Source organism: Bombina bombina, chromosome 5, assembly GCF_027579735.1.
Source record: "Bombina bombina isolate aBomBom1 chromosome 5, aBomBom1.pri, whole genome shotgun sequence".
Classification (NCBI taxonomy): Eukaryota; Metazoa; Chordata; class Amphibia; order Anura; family Bombinatoridae; genus Bombina; species Bombina bombina.
The window spans coordinates 1,166,453,407-1,166,476,048 of NC_069503.1; the positions used below are offsets into that span (position 1 = coordinate 1,166,453,407).

At 41.5% G+C, this 22,642-nt stretch overlaps 1 protein-coding gene across 1 annotated transcript in view; it reads left to right on the top strand.

Annotated features, from left to right (window-relative positions):
• The window catches only part of MFSD3 (major facilitator superfamily domain containing 3), a 240,829-nt gene that overhangs the window by 202,372 nt on the left and 15,815 nt on the right, over positions 1-22,642 (top strand). Inside the window, exon 4 of the mRNA XM_053715994.1 lies at positions 6,983-6,995. Within this exon, the coding sequence (XP_053571969.1) occupies positions 6,983-6,995 (13 nt within the window). The remainder of the gene's footprint in view (positions 1-6,982; positions 6,996-22,642) is intronic.

Sequence of the window (22,642 nt, forward strand, 5' to 3'; positions counted from 1 at the left end):
ATATCACGACTGTGGCTTACATCAACCATCAAGGGGGAACCAGGAGTTCCCTAGCGATGTTAGAAGTCTCAAAAATAATTCGCTGGGCAGAGACTCACTCTTGCCACCTGTCAGCAATCCATATCCCAGGCGTGGAGAACTGTGAGGCGGATTTTCTAAGTCGTCAGACTTTTCACCCGGGGGAGTGGGAACTCCATCCGGAGGTGTTTGCTCAGTTGATTCATCGTTGGGGCAAACCAGAGTTGGATCTCATGGCGTCTCGCCAGAACGCCAAGCTTCCTTGTTACGGATCCAGGTCCAGGGACCCAGAAGCGACGCTGATAGATGCTCTAGCAGCGCCTTGGTTCTTCAACCTGGCTTATGTGTTTCCACCGTTTCCTCTGCTCCCTCGACTGATTGCCAAAATCAAACAGGAGAGAGCATTGGTGATTCTAATAGCGCCTGCGTGGCCACGTAGGACCTGGTATGCAGACCTAGTGGACATGTCATCCTTTCCACCATGGACTCTGCCTCTAAGACAGGACCTTCTAATACAAGGTCCTTTCAATCATCCAAATCTAATTTCTCTGAGACTGACTGCATGGAGATTGAACGCTTGATTCTATCAAAGCGTGGCTTCTCCGAGTCAGTCATTGATACCTTAATACAGGCACGAAAGCCTGTTACCAGGGAAATCTATCACAAGATATGGCGTACATATCTTTACTGGTGTGAATCCAAGAATTACTCATGGAGTAAGGTTAGGATTCCTAGGATATTGTCCTTTCTCCAAGAGGGTTTGGACAAAGGATTATCAGCTAGTTCCTTAAAGGGACAGATTTCTGCTCTGTCTATTCTTTTGCACAAGCGTCTGGCAGAAGTTCCAGACGTCCAGGCATTTTGTCAGGCTTTGGTTAGAATTAAGCCTGTGTTTAAACCTGTTGCTCCCCCATGGAGCTTAAACTTGGTTCTTAAAGTTCTTCAAGGAGTTCTGTTTGAACCCCTTCATTCCATTGATATTAAGCTTTTATCTTGGAAAGTTCTGTTTTTGATGGCTATTTCCTCGGCTCAGAGAGTCTCTGAGCTATATCTGCCTTACAATGTGATTCTCCTTATCTGATTTTTCATGCAGATAAGGTAGTTCTGCGTACCAAACCTGGGTTTTTACCTAAGGTGGTTTCTAACAAGAATATCAATCAAGAGATTGTTGTTCCATCATTGTGTCCTAATCCTTCTTCAAAGAAGGAACGTCTTTTACATAATCTGGACGTAGTCCGTGCCTTGAAGTTTTACTTACAAGCTACTAAAGATTTTCGTCAAACATCTTCCCTGTTTGTCGTTTATTCTGGACAGAGGAGAGGTCAAAAAGCTTCGGCAACCTCTCTTTCCTTTTGGCTTCGGAGTATTATACGCCTAGCCTATGAGACTGCTGGACAGCAGCCCCCTGAAAGAATTACAGCTCATTCTACTAGAGCTGTGGCTTCCACCTGGGCCTTTAAAAATGAGGCCTCTGTTGAACAGATTTGCAAGGCCGCGACTTGGTCTTCGCTTCACACTTTTTCAAAATTTTACAAATTTGATACTTTTGCTTCTTCGGAGGCTGTTTTTGGGAAAAAGGTTCTTCAGGCAGTGGTTCCTTCCGCTTAATCCCTGCCTTGTCCCTCCCATCATCCGTGTAGTTTAGCTTTGGTATTGGTATCCCATAAGTAATGGATGATCCGTGGACTGGATACACTTAACAAGAGAAAACATAATTTATGCTTACCTGATAAATTTATTTCTCTTGTAGTGTATCCAGTCCACGGCCCGCCCTGTCATTTTAAGGCAGGTCTAAAATTTTATTAAGCTACAGTCACCACTGCACCCTATGGTTTCTCCTTTCTCTGTTTGTTTCGGTCGAATGACTGGATATGGCAGTTAGGGGAGAAGCTATATAGCAGCTCTGCTGTGGGTGATCCTCTTGCAACTTCCTGTTGGGAAGGAGAATATCCCATAAGTAATGGATGATCCGTGGACTGGATACACTACAAGAGAAATAAATTTATCAGGTAAGCATAAATTATGTTTTTTTGACACGTTGAGTCCACGGTCCACCCTGTTTTTGTAAGACAGGTCTTGGGTTATGGTAAACTTCAGATACCTCTGCACCTTGGCTTTTCCTTTCTCTTCCTAACTTCAGTCGAATGACTGGAGTGGGAGGGAAGGGAGAAGCTATTTAACAGCTCTGCTGTGGTGCTTTTTGCCTCCTCCTGCTGACCAGGAGGTGAATATCCCATTAGTAATTAAGATGATCCGTGGACTCATCGTGTCAAAAAAGAAATACATTTATCAGGTAAGCATACATTTTCTTTTTGCTACGCAAGCAGGTGTCCCTATGGCCGTTACTAAATCTCCGGAAGGCGGCTTGTTTCCTCCAGAGGTTACAGCATGGTTCCGCATGGCCATATCTATGGCGTTGGCACATTTATATCTCCCAGGAGAGGTATTTTTTAAGATACTGTCCGTGTTCTGTCAACCAGAGCCCGTCGAGCGTGAGATCACCTGATTCAGTTCGGCCTTCTGGGGAAGTGATGACTTCAGTTGCCCCACCCTCGGGATCAGGGTCATCCGTCGATCCGGCGGGGGATCATTTTGCCTTCCGTTATAGACTAGCTCGTCTCCGTGTCCTCCTAAGGCATGTCTTAGCAGTGCTGGAGGATTCCAGTCCTAGTGGGCCGAGGGATCCTCGGTCTTATGTGCCGGATGTCAAACTAGGTTAGACATAGGGGGATGAAACCAATTTCCGTGATGTCTCCGTTTTCCTTTTAATATCTGTTCCAGTTCTGAGCTTGGGAGAATGGGGCCTCTGATCGGCTGGTCCCGTTAGTGTGCCCATTTTCCTTGGGCGTTCACCCACAGGTGCTGCCTTCTTTTTATTTGATCCGGTTAGGATGTGTTTGATTTGTTTTAAGTTTCCGATTGGGGAACATTTCTTCTCTGGAACTGATACTTGCGATTTTGTTGTCACGTGGGCAATTCTTCTGAAGTTGCGCATTACTATTTAAAGGCATAGTTATGTGGGGGGGGGGGGTTAATCTTTCTTTATTTCCAACACTTGTTACAGTAAAAGAGAAAAGGGAAAAAATTAGAGAAATTTTAATGTAACATACAATATCATAAAATAATGCGTTCACTGCAACAGCATTGGAGTTTTAATTTTATCATATTTCTTTGATCTCCTACTTTCACCCCTTTCACCCTCCTCTCCATCAGCTTTGGAGAGGATACTAAAGGATTCCTTTTCTAACCAAAGTTCTTTCATCGGACTATATTCTTTCTATGTTCTCGTATTTCATGCTTGTTTTGTGACAGAGTGGCTGTGACTGTCTGTGTTTAAGATTTGAAGATTGGATACCATTGTGTCCAGGATGTCAGCTGTTGCTGAGATAGGTACTCAATACTCTTTTTGTCTCGAGGAGTGAATCAGTTAAGTCCTCAATATAGTCATCTCTAAATCTTCTATATTCCTCCTATATACATAGTTACCAATCAATTATCTCTCCCTAAACTCTAAAAGATGAACTGGTGGTGTCGCTCCCGATGCCCTTCCCCAATCAGATCCTTTTCATATTGCCCCTAATGAGTCTCCATCAGATTCTCAAAAGTTAAGCTTTCATTTCCCTCTCAGTTGAGCACTAAGTATGCATTCTGAGTCTTTGAAGGGATAAATGATATGTCTATGATGTGCTAGGTCTAGGCTTTCAATGAGTGGTTCCCATTTATGCATAAACTGTCTTGTTCTCTGTGTGACGTCGCCTTGTGTGTCTATTTTTTCATACATCATCTGGTTCATTAAAGATTCTTTAAGCTGAGGTAAACTAGGTGAATTGGTTGTTAACCACTGTTTGAGGATAATCTTCCTAGCGTGTAGAATTACATTGTGGATAAAGTTTGAGTGTGTTTTAGGTACTACCTGTGTGTGCAGGAAAATTGCTGATTCCAACGTAGTCGTGACTTTTTCCTTCGTAATAATCTCAAGCCATCTGTCTATCATAGACCAGAATTTAGTCAGCTTTGGGCATTCCCATATCATGTGTATGATGTTTGGGTTGGCCAGATGCCTCTTGTTTCCATTTTTGAAACATTTTAGGTGTAACGTATGCATTGTGTAATAGTTTCCTGTGGGATTCTCGAATTTCAGCTGGTAGAGTAGCGTTCCTGACTTTTGTGAGGCTTTGAGTAATGCATGTATCCTGAATCTCTTTTCCTAATAATGTGCTCCATGTGTTTTGAAGATGGCTTTTAATGAAGGTATTGGAGATGTCTTGAAGAGCTTTGTAAGTGTAAGAGATAGATGTCATCCCCCCTTTTGTTAGTGTCAGAAGTTTATAAATGTCACAGTTCATGTGAGGCATGTGCTTTGCGTTTAGGACTTCTGTCACATAGTGCTGTATCTGCAGAAAAGCGAAAATGGTGTTTATTGGGTAGGTTAAAATCTCTCTGCAGCTCTACAAAGGGTTTCATCAATCCATCCTCTGAGAGTACTTGGCTAAGTGTTGTCAGCCCTCCCTCCTCCCATTGTTTGAAAGGTTTAGTAGTGAACCCTTCCGGGAAAGCCGGATTATCTTGAAGAGGTAGATATATGGTGTGTCAATGTGAGATTTTTAATAGAAATATCTTTCTCCACGCTCTTATAGGATGATACAGGACAAAATATGTTCCAGCTATCGTTTCTGCCTGTGAGGGCTTTAAATGGGGAAGCATCTGCAAGGACCATGGTTTTATGATTTTGGTTTCTAATGCGTAGTTTGTAAAGTGGTTTTTATGCGTCAACCAGTCCATAACGTATTTAGCTAAAGTCACCCAGTTATAATGCTCAATGTTTGGTAGGCCGAATCCCCCCAATGTTTTTGGAGAGGTTAATTTAGCGTAGTTTATTCTGTGTTTCTTTCTGTTCCACAGAAAAGTCAAGATGTTGTTGTTCAGAGTTTTAAGGTCATGTTTGTGTATGAGTTCAGGGAGCATTTGGAGTGTATATAAAAGTTTGGGAAAAAGGATCATTTTCACTAAGCCCACTCGCCCCAGAAGAGTCAGCGGGAGAGTGGTCCAGTTTACTAGTTTTTGTGTTGTCTTTTAGCAACGGTTGAAAGTTAGATTTATACCACTGATCAGGATTTTTGGTTAGTGTTATACCTAAATATTTTATTGCATTCTTTACTATTTTGAAATTGTATGGTAATGGGAGAAGGGGATCATGATTCTGTAGCCACAGGAGCTCCAATTTATCATTGTTAATTTGATATCCAGATACCTAACTAAATTCCTGAATAATCTGCCATATTTTAGGGATGTTCCCCCTTGTTTCCCGTGTATACAGAACCATATCATCTGCAAAAAGAGAGAGATGAACAATTTCCTTCCCAATCTGTAAATCTTCCATGTCTTTTCTAATCCTGCTTGCAAGGGGCTCTAGTGCCAAATCAAAAAGGAGCGACGAGAGAGGGCATCCTTGCCTCGATCCCCTTAAGAGTGAAAATGGTTTTGAAGGCGTACCATTGATTAATATCGCCGCCTGGGGGTCGCTATAAATAGTCTGGATGGCTTTTATAAAAGGTCCCTGGATGGCAAATTTTCCTAGTGAAGTGAACAGGCGATCCCACAGTATCTTGTTTAATGCTTTTTCAGCATCCACAAGAATCATACAGGCCTCCCCAGACTCCCTCTTATGGGCACAGTTGTTACCTTTCCAGAAGTATGTAAGGATCGACTGTATTTTTCTCATGTTTTTAACAGCTGTTCTGTCTTTCACAAATCCCGTCTGGTCAGCGTGTATTAATTGCTGAAGGATGTCAGCTAGTCTATTGGCAACATTTTTTGTAAATAGTTTGTAGTCAGAGTTCAGTAAGGATATTGGTCGGTATGAGGAAGTCAGTAATGGGTCTCTGTCAGGTTTGGGGATGACTGTCACATTAGCTTCAGAGAACGTGTTTGATAATCCGGCCTTTCCTTCCATGATCGCATTGTACAGTAAAGTGAGAGTGTCATTAGTTTCTATTTTCAGTATTTTATAGAATTCTCCCGGCAGTTTATCAGGCCCTGGAGTTTTCTCTAGGGGGGAGTGTTTCAATAGCACATGTTACTTCTAGAGGTTGCATTGGGGCATTTAATTTCTGTAACTGTTCTTCATCTAGTTTTGGTAAGTGAAAGTTCCGCCAAAAGGTGTTTTTTTTTTTCGATGTTAACTTCTTGATGACTGTATAACTTAGAGTAATAAACAGTGAATGCTTTGTGTATGTCTGTTTCTTGTGTGAGAAGTTTATCCTTCTCCTTAATAGCCACTATTGTATTAGGTTTTCTATCCAGTTTAGTGATTTTTGCAAGTAGTTTGGCTGTGCGATTCCCATACCTATAAAATTTGGCTTGTAGTCTATTTTGGGCATTGACTAATGTCTGAATGATATGTGTATCTCTAAGGGATTTTATGTGTCTGTATTTTTTTCCAATTCACTTGTGATGGGTTACTTAGCTAATGATTTCTTGCATTTAAGAGTTGTCTCGAGTAATTCTCCCTTTTAATTTCCTTTTCTTTGTTATTCTGGCTGCATAGGCCGTCACCACCCCCCTAAATACTGCTTTAGCAGACTCCCAGAACAGTGAGATGTTGTTTAAGTGTTGAATGTTCAATTCCTTATATATTGTCTATTCCCCCCTCAAATATTTGTGCAGGTTCTGATCATGGTAAAGATGTGTGGGGAATATCCATCTATTGGAATGTCTCAGGCATGTGTTTGTGTCTATCGTTATGGATAATGGAGCATGGTCTGAAATGGTTATAGGGTCAATTTTGATCTCCTTAATGCGGGAGCAGAGCGTCATCAAGACCAATAAAAAGTCTATACGAGATAATGTGGTTTTGGAAGGGTGTAAACATGTATAGTCTCTAGCCTCCATGTTTCTTACCCTCCATACATCAGTCAGGCATAGAGTATTTTTGAATTTTTTTTATAATTAATGTTTTTTTTAGATCCTGCCCAAATGTGAGTCTTTGAGGTATTGCTATCCGGGTTGCGAAATCTGTCTGCAGGTGTGTGAGGAGCTATATTGTAATCCCTAAGAACTGCGTAAGGCTATTCTGTAGCTGAATAAAACAATCGTTCTTTTTGGTGTGTGGACCATAAACCCCACACAATACCATTTGGAGAGTTTCAATCTGTAATTTGGCAATCAAGTATCTGCCCTCTGTATCGGCCACTGTTTGTAGTATTTTGTAGTCTAGACCTTTTCTTATAAGTAAAGCTACCCCTCTCGCTCTATTTCTTTCATATGGAGTATATATCACCTCCCCTACCCAGCTCTGTTTGAGTTTTTGGTGCTCTAAGTTTGTGAGGTGTGTCTCTTCTAAGATCTCTATATCTACTTTCTTTATATTAAGTTGTCTCAGGATTGCCTTTCTTTCTTTCATGTAATTAGCAAGAGTCCATGAGCTAGTGACGTATGGGATATACATTCTTACCAGGAGGGGCAAAGTTTCCCAAACCTCAAAATGCCTATAAATACACCCCTCACCACACCCACAATTCAGTTTTACAAACTTTGCCTCCCATGGAGGTGGTGAAGTAAGTTTGTGCTAGATTCTACGTTGATATGCGCTTCGCAGCAGGTTGAAGCCCGGTTTTCCTCTGAGTGCAGTGAATGTCAGAGGGATGTGAAGAGAGTATTGCCTATTTGAATGCAATGATCTCCTTCTACGGGGTCTATTTCATAGGTTCTCTGTTATCGGTCGTAGAGATTCATCTCTTACCTCCCTTTTCAGATCGACGATATACTCTTATATATACCATTACCTCTGCTGATTCTCGTTTCAGTACTGGTTTGGCTTTCTACAAACATGTAGATGAGTGTCCTGGGGTAAGTAAGTCTTATTTTTTGTGACACTCTAAGCTATGGTTGGGCACTTTATATGTAAAGTTCTAAATATATGTGTTTAAACTTATATTTGCCATGATTCAGGATAATCAGTATTCCTTCATTCAGACTGTCCGTTTCATTATTTGGGATAATGCATTTGAATAAATATTTTTTTCTTACCTTGAAATTTTCAATTGACTTTTTATCCCTGCTGACCGTTAGGCTCGCGGGGGCAGAAAATGCTTCAATTTATTGCGTCATTCTTGGCGCAAACTTTTTTGGCGCAAAAATTTTGTCATTTCCGGCGCCGTAGTTGACGCCGGAAGTTTGTTTGTAGTTATGTCATTTTTTGACGCATGTGTATTCAGATGTTTTTTTTGCGCCAAAAAATGTGGGCGTCGTTTTCGGCGTCAGAGGATGTGGCGTTATACCTGGCGCCAAAAAATATGGGCGTTGTACTTGGCGCCAAAAAATATGGGCGTTGTACTTGGCGCCAATAATGTGGGCGTCATGCTTGGCGCCAAAAATGTGGACGTCATACTTGTTCCACTGTTTCTCACATTATTTAAGTCTCATTTTTTGTTGCTTCTGGTTGCTAGATGCTTGTTTATTTTGCATTTTTTACCATTCCTGAAACTTTCATTTAAGGAATTTGATAATTTTGCTTTATATGTTGTTTTTTCTCTTACATATTGCAAGATGTCACAACCTGACCCTGGATCAGAATCTACTACTGGAAAGACACTGCCTGATGCTGGTTCTACCAAAGTTAAGTGCATTTGTTGTAAACTTTTGGTAACTGTTCCTCCGGCTGTAGTTTGTGTTAGTTGCCATGATAAACTTTCCAATGCAGATAATGTCTCTATTAGTAATAATCCTTTACCTGTTGTTGTTCCTTCAACATCTAATGTTCAGGATGTTCCTGTTAAAGTAAAATAATTTGTTTCTAATTCTATTAGGAAGGCTCTGTCTGTTGTTTCTACTTCCAGTAAACGTAAAAGGTCTTTTAAAACTTCTCATATTTCGGATGAATTTTTAAGTGACCGCCATCATTCTGACTTATCTGTTTCTGATGAGGATCTATCTGGTTCAGAAGATTCTGCCTCAGATATTGATACTGATTAATCTTCATATTTGTTTAAGATGTAGTTTATTCGTTCTTTACTTAAAGAAGTGTTGATTGCATTAGATATGGAGGAGTCTAGTCCTCTTGATACTAAATCTGCTAAGCGTTTAAATTCAGTTTTTAAACCTCATGTAGTTATTCCAGAAGTTTTTCCAGTCCCTGATGCTATCTCAGAAGTGATTTCTAGGGAATGGAATAGTCTGGGTACTTCATTTACTCCTTCTCCAAGGTTTAAGAAATTGTACCCTGTGCCATCTGATAGATTAGAGTTTTGGGACAAAATCCCCAAAGTTGATGGGGCTATCTCTACTCTTGCTAAACGTACTACTATTCCTACGGTGGATAGTACTTCTTTTAAGGATCCTTTAGATAGGAAACTTGAATCCTTTCTAAGGAGAGCTTATTTATGTTCAGGTAATCTTCTTAGACCTGCTATTTCTTTGGCTGATGTTGCTGCAGCTTCCACTTTCTGTTTGGAAGCTTTAGCGCAACAAGTATCAGACCATAATGCTTATAGCATTGTTAAACTTCTTCAACATGCTAATAACTTTGTTTGTGATGCCATTTTTTATATCATTAGAATTGATGTCAGGTATATGTCTTTAGCTATTTTAGCCAGAAGAGCTTTATGGCTTAAATCTTGGAATGCAGATATGACTTCTAAGTCAACATTGCTTTCTCTCTCTTTCCAAGGTAATAAATTATTTGGTTCTCAGTTGGATTCAATAATTTCAACTGTTACTGGGGGGAAGGGATCCTTTTTGCCTCAGGACAAAAAATCTAAATGTAAATTTAGGGCTGCTAACCGTTTTCGTTCCTTTCGTCAGAATAAGGAGCAGAAGCCTGACCCTTCCTCTAAAGGAACGGTCTCCGTTTGGAAACCTTCTCCAGTCTGGAATAAATCCAAGCCTTTTAGAAAGTCAAAACCAGCTCCCAAATCCGCATGAAGGTGCGGCCCTCATTCCAGCACAGCTGGTAGGGGGCAGGTTACGATTTTTCAAAGATGTTTGGATCAATTCGATTCACAATCCTTGGTTTCAGAACATTGTTTCACAAGGGTACAGAATAGGTTTCAAGGTAAGGCCGCCTGTGAGAAGATTTTTTCTTTCTCGCATTCCAGTAAATCCAGTGAAGGCTCAGGCATTTCTGAAATGTGTTTCAGACCTAGAGTCGGCTGGGGTAATTATGCCAGTTCCAGTTCTGGAACAGGGTCTGGGGTTTTACTCTAATCTATTCATTGTACCAAAGAAGGAGAATTCCTTCAGACCAGTTCTGGATCTAAAAATATTGAATCGTTATGTAAGGATACCAACATTCAAAATGGTGACTATAAGGACTATTCTGCCTTTTGTTCAGCAAGGGCATTATATGTCTACAATTGACTTACAGGATGCATATCTTCATATTCCAATTCATCCAGATCATTTTCAGTTTCTGAGATTCTCTTTTCTAGACAAGCATTACCAGTTTGTTGCTCTTCCGTTTGGCCTAGCGACAGCTCCAAGGATCTTTTCGAAGGTTCTCGGTGCCCTTCTCTCTGTAATCAAAGAACAGGGTATTGCGGTATTTCCTTATTTGGACGATATCTTGGTACTCGCTCAGTCTTTACATTCTGCAGAATCTCATACGAATCAACTTGTGTTGTTTCTTCAAAGACATGGTTGGAGGATCAATTTACCAAAGAGTTCCTTGATTCCTCAGACAAAGGTAACCATTTTGGGTTTCCAAATAGATTCAGTGTCCATGACTTTGTCGCTAACAGAAAAGAGACGTCTGAAATTGGTTTCAGCTTGTCGAAACCTTCAGTCTCAATCATTCCCTTCGGTAGATTCTCAGTCTCATGACTGCTGCATCGGACGCGATCCCTTTTGCTCGTTTTCACATGAGACCTCTCCAGCTTTGTATGCTGAATCAGTGGTGCAGGGATTATACAAAGGTATCACACCTAATATCCTTAAATCCCAATGTTCGATCTTCTCTAACTTGGTGGTTGAATCACCATCGTTTAATTCAAGGGCCTCTTTTGTTCGTCCAACCTGGACTGTGATCTCAACAGATGCGAGTCTTTCAGGTTGGGGAGCTGTATGGGGATCTCTGACAGCGCAGGGGGTTTGGGAATCTCAGGAGACGAGATTACCAATCAACATTTTGGAACTCCGTGTGATTTTCAGAGTTCTTCAGTTCTGGCCTCTTCTGAAGAGAGAATCGTTTATTTGTTTTCAGACAGACAATGTCACAACCGTGGCGTATGTCAATCATCAAGGTGGGACTCACAGTCCTCAAGCCATGAAAGAAGTATCTCGGATACTTGTATGGGCGGAATCCAGCTCCTGTCTAATTTCTGCGGTTCACATCCCAGGTGTAGACAATTGGGAAGCGGATTATCTCAGTCGCCAGACGTTACATGCGGGCGAATGGTCTCTTTACCCAGAGGTATTTCTTCAGATTGCTCAAATCTGGGGACTTCCAGAAATAGATCTGATGGCCTCTCATCTAAACAAGAAACTTCCCAGGTATCTGTCCAGATCCAGGGATCCTCAGGCGGAAGCAGTGGACGCGTTGTCGCTTCCTTGGAATTATCATCCTGCCTATATCTTTCCGCCTCTAGTTCTTCTTCCAAAAGTGATTTCCAAGATTCTAATGGAGCGTTTGTTTGTACTGCTGGTGGCTCCAGCATGGCCTCACAGGTTTTGGTATGCGGATCTCATTCGGATGGCCAGTTGCCAACCTTGGACACTTCCGTTAAGACCAGACCTTCTATCTCGAGGCCCATTTTTCCATCAGGATCTCAAATCATTAAATTTGAAGGTATGGAAATTGAACGCTTGATTCTTAGTCATAGAGGTTTCTCTGACTCAGTGATTAATACTATGTTACAGGCTCGTAAATCTGTATCTAGGAATATTTATTATTGAGTCTGGAAGACTTACATTTCTTGGTGTTCTTCTCATAAATTCTCTTGGCATTCTTTTAGAATTCCTAGAATTTTACAGTTTCTTCAGGATGGTTTGGATAAGAGTTTGTCTGCAAGCTCTTTGAAAGGACAAATCTCTGCTCTTTCTGTTCTTTTTCACAGAAAGATTGCTAATCTTCCTGATATTCATTGTTTCGTACAGGCTTTGGTTCGTATCAAACCTGTCATTAAGTCAATCTCTCCTCCTTGGAGTCTTAATTTGGTTTTGAGGGCTTTACAGGCTCCTCTGTTTGAACCTATGCATTCTCTGGATATTAAATTACTTTCTTGGAAAGTTTTGTTCCTTTTGGCTATCTCTTCTGCTAGAAGAGTTTCTGAGTTATCTGCTCTTTCTTGTGAGTCTCCTTTTCTGATTTTTCATCAGGATAAGGCGGTGTTGCGGACTTCATTTCAATTTTTACCTAAGGTTGTGAATTCTAACAATATTAGTAGAGAAATTGTTGTCCCTTCATTGTGTCCTAATCCTAAGAATTCTCTGGAAAGATCTTTACATTCTTTGGATGTAGTAAGAGCTTTGAAATATGTTGAAGCTACTAAATATTTTAGAAAGACTTCTAGTCTATTTGTTATCTTTTCTGGTTCCAGGAAAGGTCAGAAGGCTTCTGCCATTTCTTTGGCGTCTTGGTTAAAGTCTTTGATTCATCATGCTTATGTGGAGTCGGGTAAGTCCCCACCTCAAAGGATTACGGCTCATTCTACTAGCTCAGTTTCTACTTCCTGGGCTTTTAGGAATGAAGCTTCTGTTGATCAGATTTGCAAAGCAGCAACTTGGTCTTCTTTGCATACTTTTACTAAATTCTACCATTTTGATGTTTTCTCTTCTTCTGAAGCAGTTTTTGGTAGAAAAGTACTTCAGGCAGCTGTTTCAGTTTGATTCTTCTGCTTATAATTTCAGTTTTTTTCATTATAAAGATTAAAACTTTTGATTTGGGTTGTGGATTATTTTTTCAGCGGAATTGGCTGTCTTTATTTTATCCCTCCCTCTCTAGTGACTCTTGCGTGGAAGTTCCACATCTTGGGTATCTGCTATCCCATACGTCACTAGCTCATGGACTCTTGCTAATTACATGAAAGAAAACATAATTTATGTAAGAACTTACCTGATAAATTCATTTCTTTCATATTAGCAAGAGTCCATGAGGCCCACCCTTTTTTGTGGTGGTTATGATTTATTTATTTTTGTATAAAGCACAATTATTCCAATTCCTTATTTTTGATGCTTTCGCTCCTTTCTTATCACCCCACTGCTTGGCTATTCGTTAAACTGAATTGTGGGTGTGGTGAGGGGTGTATTTATAGGCATTTTGAGGTTTGGGAAACTTTGCCCCTCCTGGTAGGAATGTATATCCCATACGTCACTAGCTCATGGACTCTTGCTAATATGAAAGAAATGAATTTATCAGGTAAGTTCTTACATAAATTGTGTTTTTTATTTGGGACGTTATCCCACCTACATTCCAGGTGGTCAGTTTCATCCTACTGTAATAAGATAGTCTGGCCTGTGCCCAATGCTTCAAGCAGGAGAACCTCTGTGTAGATTGTTATGTGCGATAGACAGAGCTAGCAAAGTTATACTGTACTTTTGTGTAGAGGTCAAACAGGACTTTCCCCTTCCCTCCCTCAGGAGCCACCGCTCAATTCCTAGTTCTGAGTCTTGTCGAGGGGACAAGAAAATGAGTGAACAATGTAATCAATCCCTGAAAAAAGAACTGCTTACTTTGTCACACGCTGTATAAGTGACTGTACAGTGTAACTAGCGAGCGACTCATTACAGAGGAACTGCTCACTTTGTCACACAATGTATAAGTGACTGTACAGTGTAACTAGCGAGTGACTCATTACAGAGGAACTGCTTAATTTGTCACATGCTGTATAAGTGACTGTACAGTGTAACTAGCGAGTGACTCATTACAGAGGAACTGCTTTGTCACACGCTGTATAAGTGACTGTACAGTGTAACTAGCGAGTGACTCATTACAGAGGAACTGCTTACTTTGTCACACGCTGTATAAGTGACTGTACAGTGTAACTAGCGAGCGACTCATTACAGAGGAACTGCTCACTTTGTCACACAATGTATAAGTGACTGTACAGTGTAACTAGCGAGCGACTCATTACAGAGGAACTGCTTACTTTGTCACACGCTGTATAAGTGACTGTACAGTGTAACTAGCGAACGACTCATTACAGAGGAACTGCATACTTTGTCACACGCTGTATAAGTGACTACAGTGTAACTATCGAGCGACTCATTACAGAGGAACTGCTTACTTTGTCACACGCTGTATAAGTGACTGTACAGTGTAACTAGCGAGCGACTCATTACAGAGGAACTGCTTACTTTGTCACACAATGTATAAATGACTGTACAGTGTAACTAGCGAGCGACTCATTACAGAGGAACTGCTTACTTTGTCACACGCTGTATAAGTGACTGTACAGTGTAACTAGCGAGCGACTCATTACAGAGGAACTGCTTACTTTGTCACACGCTTTATAAGTCACTGTACAGTGTAACTAGCGAGCGACTCATTACAGAGGAACTGCTTACTTTGTCACACGCTTTATAAGTGACTGTACAGTGTAACTAGCGAGTGACTCATTATAGAGGAACTGCTTTGTCACACGCTGTATAAGTGACTGTACAGTGTAACTAGCGAGTGACTCCTTACAGAGGAACTGCTTACTTTGTCACACGCTGTATAAGTGACTGTACAGTGTAACTAGCGAGTGACTCATTACAGAGGAACTGCTTACTTTGTCACACGCTGTATAAGTGACTGTACAGTGTAACTAGCGAGCAACTCATTACAGAGGAACTGCTTACTTTGTCACACGCTGTATAAGTGACTGTACAGTGTAACTAGCGAGTGACTCATTACAGAGGAACTGCTTACTTTGTCACACGCTGTATAAGTGACTGTACAGTGTAACTAGCGAGTGACTCATTACAGAGGAACTGCTTTGTCACACGCTGTATAAGTGACTGTACAGTGTAACTAGCGAGTGACTCATTACAGAGGAACTGCTTACTTTGTCACACGCTGTATAAGTGACTGTACAGTGTAACTAGCGAGTGACTCCTTACAGAGGAACTGCTTACTTTGTCACACTCTGTATAAGTGACTGTACAGTGTAACTAGCGAGCAACTCATTACAGAGGAACTGCTTACTTTGTCACACGCTGTATAAGTGACTGTACAGTGTAACTAGTGAGTGACTCATTACAGAGGAACTGCTTACTTTGTCACACGCTGTATAAGTGACTGTACAGTGTAACTAGCGAGTGACTCATTACAGAGGAACTGCTTTGTCACACGCTGTATAAGTGACTGTACAGTGTAACTAGCGAGTGACTCATTACAGAGGAACTGCTTACTTTGTCACACGCTGTATAAGTGACTGTACAGTGTAACTAGCGAGCGACTCATTACAGAGGAACTGCTTACTTTGTCACACGCTGTATAAGTGACTGTACAGTGTAACTAGCGAGCAACTCATTACAGAGGAACTGCTTACTTTGTCACACGCTGTATAAGTGACTGTACAGTGTAACTAGTGAGTGACTCATTACATAGGAACTGCTTACTTTGTCACACGCTGTATAAGTGACTGTACAGTGTAACTAGCGAGCGACTCATTACAGAGGAACTGCTTACTTTGTCACACGCTGTATAAGTGACTGTACAGTGTAACTAGCGAGCGACTCATTACAGAGGAACTGCTTACTTTGTCACATGCTGTATAAGTGACTGTACAGTGTAACTAGCTAGTGACTCATTACAGTGGAACTGCTTAATTTGTCACACGCTGTATAAGTGACTGTACTGTACAGTGTAACTAGCGAGTGACTCATTACAGAGGAACTGCTTACTTTGTCACATGCTGTATAAGTGACTGTACTGTACAGTGTAACTAGCGAGTGACTCATTACAGAGGAACTGCTTACTTTGTCACACGCTGTATAAGTGACTGTACAGTGTAACTAGCGAGCGACTCATTACAGAGGAACTGCTTACTTTGTCACACGCTGTATAAGTGACTGTACAGTGTAACTAGCGAGTGACTCATTACAGAGGAACTGCTTACTTTGTCACACGCTGTATAAGTGACTGTACAGTGTAACTAGTGAGCGACTCATTACAGAGGAACAGCTCACTTTGTCACATGCTGTATAAGTGACTGTACAGTGTAACTAGCGAGTGACTCATTACAGATGAACTGCTTACTTTGTCACACGCTGTATAAGTGACTGTACAGTGTAACTAGCGAGTGACTCATTACAGAGGAACTGCTTACTTTGTCACACGCTGTATAAATGACTGTACAGTGTAACTAGCGAGCGACTCATTACAGAGGAACTGCTTACTTTGTCACACGCTGTATAAGTGACTGTACAGTGTAACTAGCGAGTGACTCATTACAGAGGAACTGCTTACTTTGTCACATGCTGTATAAGTGACTGTACAGTGTAACTAGCGAGTGACTCATTACAGAGGAACTGCTTAATTTGTCACATGCTGTATAAGTGACTGTACAGTGTAACTAGCGAGCGACTCATTACAGAGGAACTGCTTACTTTGTCACACGCTGTATAAGTGACTGTACAGTGTAACTAGCGAGCGACTCATTACAGAGGAACTGCTTACTTTGTCACATGCTGTATAAGTGACTGTACAGTGTAACTAGCAAGTGACTCATTACAGAGGAACTGCTTACTTTGTCACACGCTGTATAAGTGACTGTACAGTGTAACTAGCGAGTGACTCATTACAGAGGAACTGCTTACTTTGTCACACGCTTTATAAGTGACTGTACAGTGTAACTAGCGAGTGACTCATTACAGAGGAACTGCTCACTTTGTCACACGCTGTATAAGTGACTGTACAGTGTAACTAGCGAGTGACTCATTACAGAGGAACTGCTTACTTTGTCACATGCTGTATAAGTGACTGTACAGTGTAACTAGCGAGTGACTCATTACAGAGGAACTGCTTACTTTGTCACATGCTGTATAAGTGACTGTACAGTGTAACTAGCGAGTGACTCATTACAGAGGAACTGCTTACTTTGTCACACGCTGTATAAGTGACTGTACAGTGTAACTAGTGAGCGACTCATTACAGAGGAACTGCTTACTTTGTCACACGCTATATAAGTGACTGTACAGTGTAACTAGCGAGTGACTCATTACAGAGGAACTGCTTACTTTGTCACACGCTGTATAAGTGACTGTACAGTGTAACTAGCGAGCGACTCATTACAGAGGAACTGCTTAATTTGTCACATGCTGTATAAGTGACTGTACAGTGTAACTAGCGAGTGACTCATTACAGAGGAACTGCTTACTTTGTCACATGCTGTATAAGTGACTGTACAGTGTAACTAGCGAGTGACTCATTACAGAGGAACTGCTTACTTTGTCACATGCTGTATAAGTGACTGTACAGTGTAACTAGCGAGTGACTCATTACAGAGGAACTGCTTAATTTGTCACACGCTCTATAAGTGACTGTACAGTGTAACTAGCGAGAGACTCATTACAGAGGAACTGCTTAGTTTGTCACACGCTGTAGAAGTGACTGTACAGTGTAACTAGCGAGTGACTCATTACAGAGGAACTGCTTACTTTGTCACATGCTGTATAAGTGACTGTACAGTGTAACTAGCGAGTGACTCATTACAGAGGAACTGCTTACTTTGTCACACGCTGTATAAATGACTGTACAGTGTAACTAGCTAGCGACTCATTACAGAGGAACTGCTTACTTTGTCACACGCTTTATAAGTGACTGTACAGTGTAACTAGCGAGCGACTCATTACAGAGGAACTGCTTAATTTGTCACACGCTGTATAAGTGACTGTACAGTGTAACTAGCGAGCGACTCATTACAGAGGAACTGCTTACTTTGTCACACGCTGTATAAGTGACTGTACAGTGTAACTAGCGAGTGACTCATTACAGAGGAACTGCTTACTTTGTCACATGCTGTATAAGTGACTGTACAGTGTAACTAGCGAGTGACTCATTACAGAGGAACTGCTTAATTTGTCACACGCTGTATAAGTGACTGTACAGTGTAACTAGCGAGTGACTCATTACAGAGGAACTGCTTACTTTGTCACACGCTGTATAAGTGACTGTACAGTGTAACTAGCGAGCGACTCATTACAGAGGAACTGCTTACTTTGTCACACGCTGTATAAGTGACTGTACAGTGTAACTAGCGAGTGACTCATTACAGAGGAACTGCTTACTTTGTCACATGCTGTATAAGTGACTTTACAGTGTAACTAGCGAGTGACTCATTACAGAGGAACTGCTTACTTTGTCACGCGCTGTATAAGTGACTGTACAGTGTAACTAGCGAGTGACTCATTACAGAGGAACTGCTTACTTTGTCACATGCTGTATAAGTGACTTTACAGTGTAACTAGCGAGTGACTCATTACAGAGGAACTGCTTACTTTGTCACGCGCTGTATAAGTGACTGTACAGTGTAACTAGCGAGTGACTCATTACAGAGGAACTGCTCACTTTGTCACGCGCTGTATAAGTGACTGTACAGTGTAACTAGCGAGTGACTCATTACAGAGGAACTGCTTACTTTGTCACACGCTGTATAAGTGACTGTACAGTGTAACTAGCGAGTGACTCATTACAGAGGAACTGCTTAATTTGTCACACGCTGTATAAGTGACTGTACAGTGTAACTAGCGAGTGACTCATTACAGAGGAACTGCTTAATTTGTCACACGCTGTATAAGTGACTGTACAGTGTAACTAGTGAGTGACTCATTACAGAGGAACTGCTTACTTTGTCACACGCTGTATAAGTGACTGTACAGTGTAACTAGCGAGTGACTCATTACAGAGGAACTGCTTACTTTGTCACACACTGTACAGTGTAACTAGTGAGTGACTCATTACAGAGGAACTGCTTACTTTGTCACACGCTGTATAAGTGACTGTACAGTGTAACTAGCGAGTGACTCATTACAGAGGAACTGCTTACTTTGTCACATGCTGTATAAGTGACTGTACAGTGTAACTAGTGAGTGACTCATTACAGAGGAACTGCTTTGTCACACGCTGTATAAGTGACTGTACAGTGTAACTAGCGAGTGACTCATTACAGAGGAACTGCTCACTTTGTCACACGCTGTATAAGTGACTGTACAGTGTAACTAGCGAGCAACTCATTACAGAGGAACTGCTTTGTCACACGCTGTATAAGTGACTGTACAGTGTAACTAGCGAGTGACTCATTACAGAGGAACTGCTTACTTTGTCACACGCTGTATAAGTGACTGTACAGTGTAACTAGCGAGCGACTCATTACAGAGGAACTGCTTACTTTGTCACACGCTGTATAAGTGACTGTACAGTGTAACTAGCAAGTGACTCATTACAGAGGAACTGCTTACTTTGTCACACGCTGTATAAATGACTGTACAGTGTAACTTGCTAGCGACTCATTACAGAGGAACTGCTTACTTTGTCACACGCTTTATAAGTGACTGTACAGTGTAACTAGCGAGCGACTCATTACAGAGGAACTGCTTACTTTGTCACACGCTTTATAAGTGACTGTACAGTGTAACTAGCGAGTGACTCATTACAGAGGAACTGCTTTGTCACACGCTGTATAAGTGACTGTACAGCGTAACTAGCGAGTGACTCATTACAGAGGAACTGCTTACTTTGTCACACACTGTATAAGTGACTGTACAGTGTAACTAGCGAGTGACTCATTACAGAGGAACTGCTTTGTCACACGCTGTATAAGTGACTGTACAGTGTAACTAGCGAGTGACTCATTACAGAGGAACTGCTTACTTTGTCACACAATGTATAAATGACTGTACAGTGTAACTAGCGAGCGACTCATTACAGAGGAACTGCTCACTTTGTCACACGCTGTATAAGTGACTGTACAGTGTAACTAGCGAGTGACTCATTACAGAGGAACTGCTTAATTTGTCACATGCTGTATAAGTGACTGTACAGTGTAACTAGCGAGTGACTCATTACAGAGGAACTGCTTACTTTGTCACACGCTGTATAAGTGACTGTACAGTGTAACTAGCGAGCGACTCATTACAGAGGAACTGCTTACTTTGTCACACGCTGTATAAGTGACTGTACAGTGTAACTAGCGAGCGACTCATTACAGAGGAACTGCTTACTTTGTCACACGCTGTATAAGTGACTGTACAGTGTAACTAGCGAGTGACTCATTACAGAGGAACTGCTTACTTTGTCACATGCTGTATAAGTGACTGTACAGTGTAACTAGCGAGTGACTCATTACAGAGGAACTGCTTACTTTGTCACACGCTGTATAAGTGACTGTACAGTGTAACTAGCGAGTGACTCATTACAGAGGAACTGCTTACTTTGTCACACGCTGTATAAGTGACTGTACAGTGTAACTAGCGAGCGACTCATTACAGAGGAACTGCTTACTTTGTCACACGCTGTATAAGTGACTGTACAGTGTAACTAGCGAGCGACTCATTACAGAGGAACTGCTTACTTTGTCACATGCTGTATAAGTGACTGTACAGTGTAACTAGCGAGTGACTCATTACAGAGGAACTGCTTACTTTGTCACACGCTGTATAAGTGACTGTACAGTGTAACTAGTGAGCGACTCATTACAGAGGAACTGCTTACTTTGTCACACGCTGTATAAGTGACTGTACAGTGTAACTAGCGAGTGACTCATTACAGAGGAACTGCTTACTTTGTCACACGCTGTATAAGTGACTGTACAGTGTAACTAGCGAGTGACTCATTACAGAGGAACTGCTTACTTTGTCACACGCTGTATAAGTGACTGTACAGTGTAACTAGCGAGTGACTCATTACAGAGGAACTGCTTACTTTGTCACACGCTGTATAAGTGACTGTACAGTGTAACTAGCGAGCGACTCATTACAGAGGAACTGCTTACTTTGTCACACGCTGTATAAGTGACTGTACAGTGTAACTAGCGAGCGACTCATTACAGAGGAACTGCTTACTTTGTCACACGCTGTATAAGTGACTGTACAGTGTAACTAGCGAGTGACTCATTACAGAGGCACTGCTTACTTTGTTACACGCTGTATAAGTGACTGTACAGTGTAACTAGCGAGTGACTCATTACAGAGGAACTGCTTACTTTGTCACACGCTGTATAAGTGACTGTACAGTGTAACTAGCGAGTGACTCATTACAGAGGAACTGCTTACTTTGTCACACGCTGTATAAGTGACTGTACAGTGTAACTAGTGAGTGACTCATTACAGAGGAACTGCTTACTTTGTCACACGCTGTATAAGTGACTGTACAGTGTAACTAGCGAGCAACTCATTACAGAGGAACTGCTTACTTTGTCACACGCTGTATAAGTGACTGTACAGTGTAACTAGCGAGTGACTCATTACAGAGGAACTGCTTACTTTGTCACATGCTGTATAAGTGACTGTACAGTGTAACTAGCGAGTGACTCATTACAGAGGAACTGCTTAATTTGTCACACGCTGTATAAGTGACTGTACAGTGTAACTAGCGAGCGACTCATTACAGAGGAACTGCTTACTTTGTCACACGCTGTATAAGTGACTGTACAGTGTAACTAGCGAGCGACTCATTACAGAGGAACTGCTTACTTTGTCACACGCTGTATAAATGACTGTACAGTGTAACTAGCGAGTGACTCATTACAGAGGAACTGCTTACTTTGTCACACGCTGTATAAGTGACTGTACAGTGTAACTAGCGAGCGACTCATTACAGAGGAACTGCTTACTTTGTCACACGCTGTATAAGTGACTGTACAGTGTAACTAGCGAGCGACTCATTACAGAGGAACTGCTTACTTTGTCACACGCTGTATAAATGACTGTACAGTGTAACTAGCGAGCGACTTATTACAGAGGAACTGCTTACTTTGTCACACGCTGTATAAGTGACTGTACAGTGTAACTAGCGAGCGACTCATTACAGAGGAACTGCTTACTTTGTCACGCGCTGTATAAGTGACTGTACAGTGTAACTAGCGAGTGACTCATTACAGAGGAACTGCTCACTTTGTCACACGCTGTATAAGTGACTGTACAGTGTAACTAGCGAGTGACTCATTACAGAGGAAGTGCTTACTTTGTCACATGCTGTATAAGTGACTGTACAGTGTAACTAGCGAGTGACTCATTACAGAGGAACTGCTTACTTTGTCACACGCTGTATAAGTGACTGTACAGTGTAACTAGTGAGCGACTCATTACAGAGGAACTGCTTACTTTGTCACACGCTGTATAAGTGACTGTACAGTGTAACTAGCGAGTGACTCATTACAGAGGAACTGCTTACTTTGTCACACGCTGTATAAGTGACTGTACAGTGTAACTAGCGAGTGACTCATTACAGAGGAACTGCTTACTTTGTCACACGCTGTATAAGTGACTGTACAGTGTAACTAGCGAGTGACTCATTACAGAGGAACTGCTTACTTTGTCACACGCTGTATAAGTGACTGTACAGTGTAACTAGCGAGCGACTCATTACAGAGGAACTGCTTACTTTGTCACACGCTGTATAAGTGACTGTACAGTGTAACTAGCGAGTGACTCATTACAGAGGAACTGCTTACTTTGTCACACGCTGTATAAGTGACTGTACAGTGTA